Raw genomic sequence first — 12,421 nt, forward strand, 5'->3', positions numbered from 1 at the left:
GCATCATTAACCCTTGTTACATTTTAGGACTAGAGACTTTACCTGTCAAAAGAAAATTTCACGAACAAACCCATAGGTGGCAGTATAACATGGTATTCTTATAACGTCAACTATTGCTAATTAACAAAACACCGGGTATTGTCCTGATGCTGTCCTAGTTGATCAAGATTTGAGAAAACTCCATTTCTTCTAGAAGGTTACAGCCAGGTAGTAAAGATTCAATGGGAAGTCCAAAAGCTGCTTTCCTCTGCATCAATCCTTGGGGCTTGGAGATTGGCAGAAGTATCTCAAAATAGAAGAAAAAAAAAACAAAAAAACAGAGAGTAGAACAAGAAAAAGGAAGAGGAGGAGGAAGAGAGAAAAGGAACAATAAAGAGAAAGGAACTGTGAAAAGAGCAGATTATAATAGGATGTATTCAATGCTTCAAAATTCATCTTAAAACTCACCCCTGAACATCTCAGACCCCAGCCTAATTTAGATACTGGCAAACCCTCTGGGTGTCCAGATCTCATGCAAACTCACTGAATGGCTTAACAGCTGATGATCATGCCCATGTCTGTATTAGACCTTGAGACACTTGGGACAGGAATCATTGTTCATCTTTGAATACTCTGGAACCAGTGGCTGACACATTACATGGCTCAGAATAGGAATGAAGTAAGAAGTGATGGATGGATGGAGAGAGGGATGAATGAATGAATGAGTGATAGGTGTCTGTGCATTCACCATGTCTTCTACTCTAACATTTTTTGATCTGCCTTCTGGAGGAAAAGTCCTGGCAATATCTTTTCTAATGAGCAATTCAGTTTCCTTCTTTATATGTCATAAGTCATCAAGAGAAAACATATTGCTTCCATTTAATAAAAATTAAGATGAAAGTTTTTAGGATGAGGAGAATGTGAAACAAGCAAGCAGGAAGCAGCAATGGTGATTGGAGTCATTTAATCCTGAGGGACAGAGGATATCTATTAAGCTCTAACCATATGCCAGAAATAAATGCTAGGCTTTGTGTGTGTTCTTTTCTAGTCCTTATAACTGTATTATGAACTAATTAGTTATTAAGTTCATTTTCTAGGTGTAAAAATGGGGCACAGAAAGGTTAATTTGCTCAAAGACACAAACTAGTACAACTGGTTCTTCTTTCCTTTTTAACTAAAGCACACATACTGCGTGTTGAATCCTAGAGGGGTTAAATAACTTGCCTGAAGTAACACTGTCAGAGGCAAAAAAAGGTCTCAACTCCAGGCCCATGAGACTCAAGAATTCATGTCCTTTATTAAACTACATTTTCTCATCACAGATCTTTTTCCAGACTTGGGAAACTCATTTCACTTTCCTTTGCTTCCTCTGGAATTAGCATCACATTATTGCAAGCTAGTAGCTAGGCTTCTGATTAGAAAGGGATACAGGTACTTTTCTACCAGCCCCTGAGTTAAGGTCATTTCTCCAGCCTTAGCTTTGCTCATTCCCCATCAGCAACTTTTTCTGAAGCTTCAGATGGGTCCAGTCTCTACCAGGACCAGATATCTAGGAAGCCACCCTGGAACTTCCAGACTTCCAGGAGCAGCCTCAGCTGTTTGTCAGTAGTGATAAGGAGGCCCGAGATCCCCATATTTCAGATTAGTGCCTGATAATCAGAGAAAAGACAGAGGGGAGTAGTAACTTCACTCGCCATATGCCACTTAGAATTTCATTCTTATTTTAACATGCTGGTTTTGATGCACAGTAGATAAGCCTGAAAGTAAATACATGGAACTGCTGACAGAAGGAATATGGATAATTGATGTAAAGGCAAGGGGATAATGAGTATTTTTTTTTCTTTTCCAAAATTTTGATAAGATGGTTTAGTATCCTTTTTTTAAAGAAAAGTTAGTTACTATTTTATAAAGGCATATTTTTCCTCTTGATCAGCAGAAGTACCTAAAGAGGACACATGGGCAGATGAAATTACATAGGCCAGATTCCCAAATTCCAAATTCATTTTCCTACAAATTCTTCTGCAGTGGATTCGAGAGGAGCTGGGAGTACACAGCAAGGACTAGCTTTACTCACAAGGTCACAAGATTGCAGGTATAAAGGAAAGTCGTTCACAGGAATAAACTAGGAAGTGTGAATAAAGCAGCAATCAAAAGTATCCCCAGCTCTGCAACTGCACAAGTGACCCCCACACCAGCAGCCCAACCATCCCCTGCTGCTGCTGCCATCATAGTATCTGGTTGGCCTCTGGGGGCGCTCGGCCTCATTCGGCAATAGTGCTTTTGTTCTTTGGGAAGAGAAGCTCAAAATCTTCCTCTTTTGCTCCTGCTCTCAGTTTTTCAGCAGAAATAAAGACAAAGTTAATTTTTAAGATGTATACTAGAAAGTGGAAGCCAAAAGCAAAAATTATGTAAATAAATTATATTATGGAGAGCATGCTATTTTTAATGTAATTCAAATCTAGCCATAGATCTGCTTTCTGGGAACCTAGATATCAACTTATTTTCTAAGCCTAGACTGCTATGGATGCCGAGTGAACCCCTCACAGCCTCCAGCCTGCATATCTGCTCTGTGCTTGCATGTCTGAGAAGCATCCTCTCTCTATAGCTGCCCTGCTGGGTTCAGGCAGCTTTCAGCTGCCTTTCTCACATCTTCTGGTTTCTTGGAGAACGAAAGTGTTTCTCTATTACCCTAGAATTTAACTATTGGATTTAGGCTTTCCTTTTCATGTCTTACAGATTAACGACCTTTGTCTTTTCTGTACATCTGTGAGACAAACAGATTGTCCAAACTTAGGAAGCATTTCACTAGATAAATGTCAAGTCTCAGTTTCCCCTACTTAAATGGCAATCTTTACACTCATACTTTCTAGAGCCTCTTAATTTCAATCATTCTGATTCCTTGTCTCAATAAGTATATACCTACTTGTCTAACCATGTGTCCCCATTTTGTTTAATGCAATCACCGTGCCTGTGTTTTTGATGAGTATCCTACCCTATTTTCAAAGATGAACCAAATGCCACAAACGAAAAGCTATTTTGGGGGAAGATGATCTCAGATCTGCTCCGCCATAAGGCAAGCAGAGGATTAGACCATCCTTCAAGGCTCCAAGCTCCCAACCTCTGCCTCTTCCTCTGGACTTGCCCTTAATTTCTGTTTTTCACTGAGAGAACACTCTGAGCACTCATTTGTCGGGCAGAGATAATTGACACACTCTGAGCTCAGTGAATGTTCAAGCATGCCCTGCCTCAGGTTACCCACTGCCCTCCCTGCCCCAAGCACCCTCTGGGCCCCCTCCTGGGGAAGTGATCTTGTGCAATTCTAGTCATTTCAGTTTTACAACATCAAAGTACCTCAACCATATAGTAACAATAACACACATATATTAAGAGGAGGGTGAGGAGGGTTGGGCCTGGCGTGGTGATTTACGCCTGTAATCCCCGCACTATGGGAGGCTGAGGCAGGCAGATCACGAGGTCAGGAGACCAAGACCATCCTGGCCAACACAGTGAAGCCCCTGTCTTTACAAAACATATAAAAATTAGCCAGGTGTGGTGGTGCCCGCCTGTAGTCTCAGCTACTTGGGAGGCTGAGGCAGGAGAATTGCTTGAACCCAGGATGCGGAGGTTGCAGTGAACTGAGATCACACCACTGCACTCCAGCCTGGCGACAGCAAGACTCCAAGACTCCATCACAAGAAAAAAAGAAAAAAAAAAAAAAAGAGGAGGATTGATCATGCACAAATGCTCTTACAGGAAAACAGACAGCTCTCTCCCTGGTAAGAAAAATATGGGTCTCCACCCCACCCCACACCAGACACACAAAAATCCCAGGATGCCCCAGAATGCAGTTTCTTTCCTTCGTGACGTCTTGTGCAGCACGTCAGCTGCTCCTTGTTGCTGTGCAGATACCCAACATTGGGTCACCGAGAGAGACGGCAGTGCTTGCTCACACAGCTGATAGGATTAGGAGATGGTGCTTTGTCAGCCCTGATTGAGCCCAAGGAAGCCCCCAGCAAACACAGGTGAGATGCGAGGAAGAGTGGATGTGAGGGACCGTGGTGTGTCTTGGTTGTTTGCTGCAGGCGTTTTCTTTTCGGCAGTGCATTTGTATTGTCTTCTCTGTGAAGTTTGCAGTCTGGGGGATTCCTATTAATAAAAATCTGTGCTTTTTCACTTATCTGGTCTCAGAGATTGGCCACATGTACCTCACAGGATTTTCGTGAGGCTCAAATAAGATTATATATGTGAAAGAGTTCTGAAAATATAAAGTTGTGTGCACAGGAAAGGGAGGAGTGACTTAATTACAAACTTCACATAAACAGTCAATAACTTACCCCAAATTTGGGGGAATAATTATATAAAGACATTATCTTTCTTCCCAGTCTACAGTACCCTATCTCTCCTGTGCCTTGCCGGGCTTGGACAGGTATTGTTTATAATCTTTAAAGGTTTAATTCTAAAGTAAGTAATATTTTCTAACAGCCAGAAATACATTAATTTTTAAAGAAGCTACAAGATGATAAGATCATAAAATAAGTCTTTAAGTAGAAAATGAAAATGCACAAGAATGTTTTGAAGCAGAGGAAAGAAGACCATATTATGCTGTATTACATTATATCTCTTTGATGGCATAATCCAAATGTTACATTTCTTCTAATGACATAAGAAACACTTGAATGAAATTAAGACAGCATAGATATTATCATTGGTAAAACTTGCCTTTTAGAACAGTGGAAAAACAGGCTTGGGTTCCAAAAGTACAGCGCTAAGAAGCATCTGAACACTAAATCATCAGCCTTTCCCTCTGCGAGGTTGCTATGGCGACAGCAAGGTTACTGCACAGCCTCTCAGTGCTTGCACTTCTGCAGTAAAAGCTGTCACTGAACACATGTTGGATTTTTTAGGCATACACCCAATTATCAGATACAAATACATTGTGGAGGCAGCTTTATTTGAATCATTTTCAAAGCAAATTGTATCTGCGTTCTTTATCCTGCACTGATGGACCCCTTATGGTGTTATGGAATTCACAGGTTCATGCATTAACTCATTTGACAGCTACGTATTGAGTGTCTACCATATAAGAGGAATTGTACTAGGCACTGCCTACAAGCTTCGGTGAAAACAAACAAGTAAATGGGGAATTCTGAGGAGATCACAACAGCTCTCCTGGGGGTAAAAGTAAGTGTCCTGGAATCATCAGGGGAGGTTTCCTGGAAGAAGCTGTCTAAAATGAAACTTAATGTATCTTTAAGAGTTGAGGAGGACAGGGGGATATAGTGCAAGAAATGTTCCAGACAGAGGAAATAGCAGGTGCAGCAGTCGAGGAAAAAGAGAATGCAAAACCTCCTCCTCTGAGAAATGCAAATGCTACAGTTGGAGCAGTATCCATTTGTATGCAGGGGAAGAGTGGTAGGGGCCAAAGAGGCAGGTTAGGAAGGGAAGAGAGTATCTATAAAAAGAGAGAAGTGGCAAGAAACAAGACTGGAGAGATAAACAAGGTGGCCAGATCAGGAAAGCCTTGTGTGCCACATTAAAGAGTTTCAATATTACCTGGAAGACAATCAGGAAACCACTAATGAGTTTTCATGGGGAAGCATGACTTGATTTAGCTTTTCATAAAGGTTTGTGGAAAAATGGAAACACTGGATAGAAAGGAATAAGAGGCAAGACTGAAAGCAAGAGACCTTGAGTTAGACCACTATTGCAATAAGGGTGGCTGTGGTTTAGACTCTACATGAAGATAATGGAGATAAATAGTGGACAGAAGGAATTAGATTCAAGACGGTCATTACTTGGGTAGCATGGAAATCACTTGGTGTTTATGCTATGTGTGGGTCAGGTGAGTAAGAGAAAGACACTTGGCTAGCTCAGTGAGGGTGTCTCTGCTATTAGGTCCCCAGTCTCAATTCTCAGTTCCAAGTAGGGAACTCAGAGGAATCTATTGACTTTCCAACTTGTTCTTATCTCACAGTATATGATCCCAGACTCAAAATTCCTGGACCTGCACTTTCCTGAGGTCCATATTTGAGACAGCCATGGGTGTTGAAAGCATGAATTAATCACCTCTTCTTTCCAAATAAAGAATCCTAAAATTATCAACCTCACTGCTTGAGACAGCTAAGTAGATTGAAAAGGCATGAAGATTTATGGAGGATGATCTCTTTTGGAGTTGAAGAAAGAAGGGAAATTGATTCCACTAATCCTCTGGCTTCAGGCTCTCTCTAGACTCACAACATACATTCTTAGACTTGAGAGTTGAGGACTCAGAGAAAAGCTGTTTAGAGGATGGATAAAAGGGGACAGTAACCCTCGATTTTCAAGAAGCACAGTCCTCCCATATAGGACGCCGGTGCATAAGGATCAGAGTATTGGCCTGCCACATTGATGCTTGAAATATTCCCCAATTCTGAATAAAGGGTGTATAAGTCATTATACATGTTGAATTCCATCACCAGATAAGATTTAAGGGTAGCAAGTGTAATAAATCAAGGCTCTTGGCCAGAGATGTACCCTATTCTAAGTCTGCTGTTGGACAGATTTTCAACCTTTCTTCAACAAATCTGTGTGCATCACAAATGCTTTTTATGCCTGTCATGTAAAAGGCATCGGCAAATATTGACCGGATCACCTGGACCAACTTAGCCGCCCTTTGGAAAATTCTGCTCTATCGGCTGTTTTGTTTTCCTCATCTAACCGTCACAGCTATCCTAGAGGTAGGTATCACTATTATCATCCCTCAATTTCACAAGGGTAAACTTGCAGTTCAGAAGAGTCAAGAACCGTAGGCGTAGGCCAGGCAGGCAAAGCCACCTGCATGTAATTCCGGCACTTTGAGAGGCCTAAACAGGAGGATCCCTTGATCCCAGGAGTTAGAGACTGCGGTGAGCCCTGATGACACCATTGTACTACAGCCTGGGCCACAGAGTCGGACCCGTCTCAACAACAACAACGAAAAACAAAAACCATCAAAAAACAACAAAAGCACAAAAAATATATAAAAATAAAGAAATAAATAAAATGAAAAACTTTAGGCATCTAGTCACTGAGGCTAAAGGGACTGATGGAGTGCTGGCTTGAACTCGTTTTTCTGAGTTCAACTGCAGTGCTCTTCCCTTAGCGGTGCGCCTGAGCTCCTTCCTGGCGCCGGGCAGCTGCCAGGCAGAGCTGGGGAAAAGGCTGTTCTCCCGCTACCTCGCAGCCTCGCTTCCCCAAGCCGGAGGGACTGAGCTGCCCACTGAAGGCCTTTCTGATGCAACCCCCACAAGTAGAATCCACCGCAGCCTTTGAGATCCCGGAACCCAGGCGCAGGCTGTGTCAGTCGTCCTGCCGCACTGGCTTGGCTGGGGTCCGGTAGGAGAGAGATCCCCGCTGCTCTCGGGCGAGGCAGTTGTGCAGAGCTGTAGGTTGACTTAAGCCCTGGAGGCCAAGGAGGGGTCGCCAGGGGAAAACTTTCTCTGTTTTGCCTCTGAGATGTCGCAGCTTTTCTCAGTTACTCCATCCAACGCCACCCTCTTCAAACCTGAGACCGAGGGTGGGGGCACCCCTGGGCTGGAGACGCCGCTAGCCACGGCCTGCTCACACCGGGCCGAGCTCCTTGGAGAGGGAGGGACATGCGGCCTTGTGGGGGCGGGCGGTGCCGTGGCCAAATCAGCGGGTGGGGCACGCCCAGGCGCGGTCGAGTTGCCCCGAGGGCCTCAGGTGAGGAAGGCGCCAGGGGAGCGGCCTCAGGCGACTGCGGCACCACGTGTCCGACCGGGGCGGGGCCGGGCGCGCCCTGGGAGCCTGGCGCAATCCGCGGCTCTGGCGGCGGCGGCGCGTTGGAGCCGCAGCAGCCGCCGCCCGCAGCCCGCGCCGGCTCAGCGCAGTCTCCTCACTCCGTGCTCGCAGGTGCCTCCTCCTGGACGGCGGCAGCGGCGGCGCAAGGAGCCGGCGGGCAGCGGCGCGATGGGGCCCCTCCGAGAGAGCAAGGTAAGGAGCCCGGGGCAGTGCGGGCGCTGAAGGGCGGGGAAGGCGGGCGCTGCGGGGCGAGAAGCGGGCGGGATGAGAGCTGGAGGGGTGACGTTTAGGGTCCGGGGAAAGACAGGACAGGGGGAGGTGGGGTCCGGAGAAGGCAGGGGGCATTGCTTAGGTGTTGAGAGCCAGGAGATGGGGAGGCGGTACTGGAGGACTAGATTTTGGAGACTGACATGATTGGAGGGTTAATCCCATCTCCTGAAACTGGGAGTGTGTGGTGTAGCTTTCAGTTGATGTTCGGTGTGTGAGATGTGAATGAAAGGAATCTGATGCATTCGCGACTGGGAAATGAGGACTCGAGCGTGTCAGTGACCCCGCCTCGGTTCAGGGTCTGCGGTGTGCCCAGCAGAGGGGCTGGCGCGGTGGTACCTGCTGGGCGGCAGATGTGCAGGGCGAATCCGAGGCTGGGTGCGGCTGGCGGCCCCTGGGTACAGTGGTTGCCTGAGGGCCCTCTGAAGTTCCCTATCGCTGGGGTTTACCCTTCAATTCCTGCCATGTGCCGGCCTCCCAGAGGTGTTTATTTTGGCCGTGACCCTTCCTGGTTAAGTCTGAGGAAAGGAACAGTAGGTCATGTTTCGAAAGGGTGTTTGTTACCTAAGCCAAAGAGTCCCTTTTCAGTGACAGAGGTTGGAGGAAGCCGTGGAATTTTTTGCACAACGCTCCTCCTAGGAGTCCATTTTAATAAGGCAGGATGGTGGTGACCCTGCAAAGCACTGGATTGGAAGTTCGTTCTACTTCTGACATGGTGTACAGTCCTGCCTAAGCATCTCTACCCCATTTAGGCTGTTTCCTCACTGAAAATAGGGCCATTCATTTGTGTCCTCTCTATGTACCGTCTGGTGTGTAAAGATCAGATGAGAAAATGGTTGGGAAAGCACCTTGTAAGTTGCAAAACATTGTGAAAATATTACTGTTATGCATTTTTAAAACCAAGGCACGGCAGGGTATTGCATACTGAGTTTTCAAAGAGAGAGAAAAATCTCTTGTTATGGATGTCCTGTAAAGAAAACACAAACTAAAGATGATGTAAAAGGTGGAGCCATCTTCCCATCTATCAGATTTGTGTTTGCTTTTCTGTTGGCAACAAGCCTTGTGTACTAGGGTATTAATGAATAATTAAGATCCTGTCCAGAAGAGGAGGGATTTTAAAGATAATTTTGTGCAAGCTATCAGGAAATAACTGTTCCAGGTATAGGGTTCGACTTTGTGAGGAGACAAGAAAACAGTAGTCAGATAGTCACAGCTAATTTAGAGAAAGCAAAATGGAAGTCCGAAGGCTATCAAGTAAGAAGCCAGAGTGTGGTGTAATAAAGAGCCTTTGGGAGATGGAAGCTTGAATGTGATAGAAGAAGTCAGGGTGGGAAGGTGAGTCAGGACTGGCATAGGGAAGTAGGATGCCTTCCAGCTAGTGAGTAGAAGTCTGTAGTGTGTATATGTGGGGTGTGTGTGTGTGTGTGTGTGTGTGTGTATGCGCCACACAGATATGTGCTATTCAGTAGATTAGAAAGGTTAGCTCAGTAGAAGGGTTTTGAAGTTCATTCAGTAACTGAGATAAGCAGGGCTACTCTGTGAAGACTCAATACTCAGAAATGTGATTTCTTAGAAACTGATCCTTGAAGGAACCCACAGGAGTTCAGAGAGGGAAATGCCTTTCCTTTTGTTTTCTTTTTTGATGTTCAATTTTGAGAAGGAGCACAGAGTGCAGCACCATGACAAGGAGATTTCTCGAAGCCGAATTCCCCGGTTGATTCTTCGGCCCCATCTGCCCCAACAACAGCACAAAGTGTCCCCAGCCTCTGAGTCTCCTTTCTCTGAGGAAGAGAGCAGAGAGTTCAACCCCAGCAGCTCTGGGCGCTCAGCAAGGACCGTTAGCAGCAACAGCTTCTGCTCAGGTACAGTACCCTGGGGAAGCCACCAGAGGCATGAAGCATGTGCACTGCAGGTGCATTGTGAATGGGCCAGCACTGGGTCCCTTATAGCCTAGAATTACACTTCTACTATTAGGATGAATTGTAGAAGGTCATACATTTCTGGCTGTTGTGACCTACAAACACAGCATTTTCATATGGTTCAGTTTATTGGAACCTCACACCTGAATTTTCATGTTTTTCTAGCATATAATTTCGAATGTAAAATCTAACTGTTTGTTTCTATGAGGTTTTTTTTCATTTTTTAAATTATACTTTAAGTTCTGAAATACATGTGCAGAACGTGCAGGTTTGTTGTATAGGTATACACGTGCCATGGTGGTTTTGCCATACACATCAACCTGTCATCTACATTAGGTATTTCTCCTAATGTTGTCCCTCCCCTAGCCCCCCATCCCCTCACAGGCCCTGGTGGGTGATGTTCCCCTCCGTGTGTCCATATGTTCTCATTGTTCAGCTCCTACTTACGAGTGAGAACATGCGGTGTTTGGTTTTCTGTTCCTGTGTTAGTTTCCTGAGAATGATGGTTTCCAGCTTTATCCATGTAACTGCAAAGGAGATGAACCCATCCTTTTTTATGGCTGCATGGTTTTCCATAGCATATATGTGCCACATTTTCATTATCCAGTCTGGCATTTGGGTTGGTTCCAAGTCTTTACTATTGTGAATGGTGCTGCAATAAACATATGTGTGCATGTGTCTTTATAGTAGAATGATTTATTATAATCCTTTGGATATATACCCAGTCATGGGATTGCTGGGTCAAATGGTACTTCTGGTTCTAGATCCTTGAGGAATCACCACACTGTCTTCCACACTGGTTGAACTAATTTACACTCCCACCAACAGTGTAAAAGCATTCCTATTTCTCCACATCCTCTCCAGCATCTGTTATTTCCTGACTTTTTAATGATCGCCATTCTATGACTGTTTTAAAAATGAATTCCTTTGTTAAATCTAGAAAAAATATTGGGTTGAATTTTATACTAGCAACCTCTATAAGCCTGTGTACCTCTAATTATGAAATTCCCCAAAGATAAAGCAACTCCTAACAAATGGGGTCACGATCAGGGAGAGTTATAGCCCAAGGCTGGCCTGGCCTTATGGTTTAGTGGGCAAGAGCCCAGTCTTTGTGATCTGCCAAGCCTGATTACAGGAAGGGCTGGAATCCCTGGCCTGTTCACCACTTATATACTGTGTGACCTTCGACAAGTTGCTTAACCTCCTTAAGCCTCAGTTGTTACATTGGTAAAATGAGATGATAATACTTCCCTTGTAGAGTGGCTATGAAGTTGAATGAGATCAGATACCTAAATGTTTACCTATCACAGTGCCTGGCTTACAGAGGTGCTTGATAAATGCTGGTTCTTAGTACAATGAACTATAGATGTCAGTTTTGGCACATGAGTAAGAAAGTTTCCTTAAAGTTGTGAGGGTATTTGATAAGGGGCACAAATCTCTTGATGGTTCCTGAAGGTGCCACCATTATCACTTGACAGAGCTTGTTATTCCCATTGAAGAACATGACTTAGAAGGACTTATATTCCTTGAGAAGTATTAGGAATTTGGGTAAAATTTAAAGGAGTGACTGTCTTATGACTAGTGGAGAATGCTTCAAAGTAGATAATTTTTTAGAACTTATTTAGGGAACATGGAACTTGAAGATTAACACATGTATGAGAGGAAACACGTGACTCAAGATGCTATGATTAATGGTCTAATTTAGCAGGACATTACATTCCACTGCATTTAGGGCTCATGGCTACATTTTTCAAGAATTTTGTAAATGCAGCATTGGATTTATTACATACCTTCACAAAATTATTCTGTCCTCTGCATAAGTTGTATGTTGAAAATTCTGCACTGCTTACTTTTTTTTTCCCTATCTAACTCAAATTCTCTGATGGATTTTGAAAAAAAAAAAAGCTATTGAAGTATTATGTTTTAAAACTTATTTCTTACTGTTTGAATCATATGAATCTCATTTAAAATGGAAACCCACTGCTGTTTTGCTTACTATTCTCCCAAGAAGAAAACAAAAGGGTAATTGAGAAGCTATCACAGTTAATATTCCTAGAATCCAGAGTTGAATTTGCAGAATGTAATGCCGTTTACTTTAACTCTGTTTTGGAGCCCAGCGTTCACTCAAGTGTGGATGAACTCGGGACACATCATTTCAAACTGACAGAGCTTTGTGTACATAACTCAGTTCCACATTTATTCCTGGTATTCCCTCCATGTAATCAATTGCTCTGTGCCTGATTTCAGGGTGAGTAGTGTTATCAGAAAAAAAGAAAAAGTTGTTCAAAACAACAACAAAAAAGGAAAACCCCAAATATGTTTTAGAAAATATGACAGCAAACCAATAAGATTATTGATTTTGGTTATGAATCATTCTCCCCCAGACCCACTTCCCGAATCATCCTCCTTCCTAGGAGACCTGTCTCCGGCTAAGGCAATAATGCTGTACATGAAAATCGAAAGTAGGTATTGATCTT

General features: G+C 43.9%; 1 protein-coding gene across 15 annotated transcripts in view; it reads left to right on the plus strand.

Moving 5' to 3' along the window:
* The window catches only part of SYBU (syntabulin), a 114,815-nt gene that overhangs the window by 35,291 nt on the left and 67,103 nt on the right, over positions 1-12,421 (plus strand). For 2 of the 15 annotated variants that reach the window (XM_035277184.3, XM_078353282.1), the window contains exons 1-5: positions 3,873-4,001; positions 5,013-5,160; positions 6,585-6,695; positions 7,870-7,950; positions 9,686-9,887. The exons of 1 other annotated variant lie outside the window; for it this stretch is intronic. In XM_035277184.3, coding sequence (XP_035133075.3) covers positions 5,116-5,160; positions 6,585-6,695; positions 7,870-7,950; positions 9,686-9,887 — 439 coding nt within the window. In that variant the 5' untranslated portion in view covers positions 3,873-4,001; positions 5,013-5,115. Of the gene's footprint in view, positions 1-3,872; positions 4,002-5,012; positions 5,161-6,584; positions 6,696-7,771; positions 7,951-9,682; positions 9,888-12,421 lie in introns of those variants that run through there. 12 more of the 15 variants (XM_008983340.5, XM_078353283.1, XM_002759289.6 and 9 more) reach the window with 8 other exon arrangements.

The sequence above is a fragment of the Callithrix jacchus genome, chromosome 16 (genome assembly GCF_049354715.1).
Source record: "Callithrix jacchus isolate 240 chromosome 16, calJac240_pri, whole genome shotgun sequence".
Taxonomy (NCBI): Eukaryota; Metazoa; Chordata; class Mammalia; order Primates; family Cebidae; genus Callithrix; species Callithrix jacchus.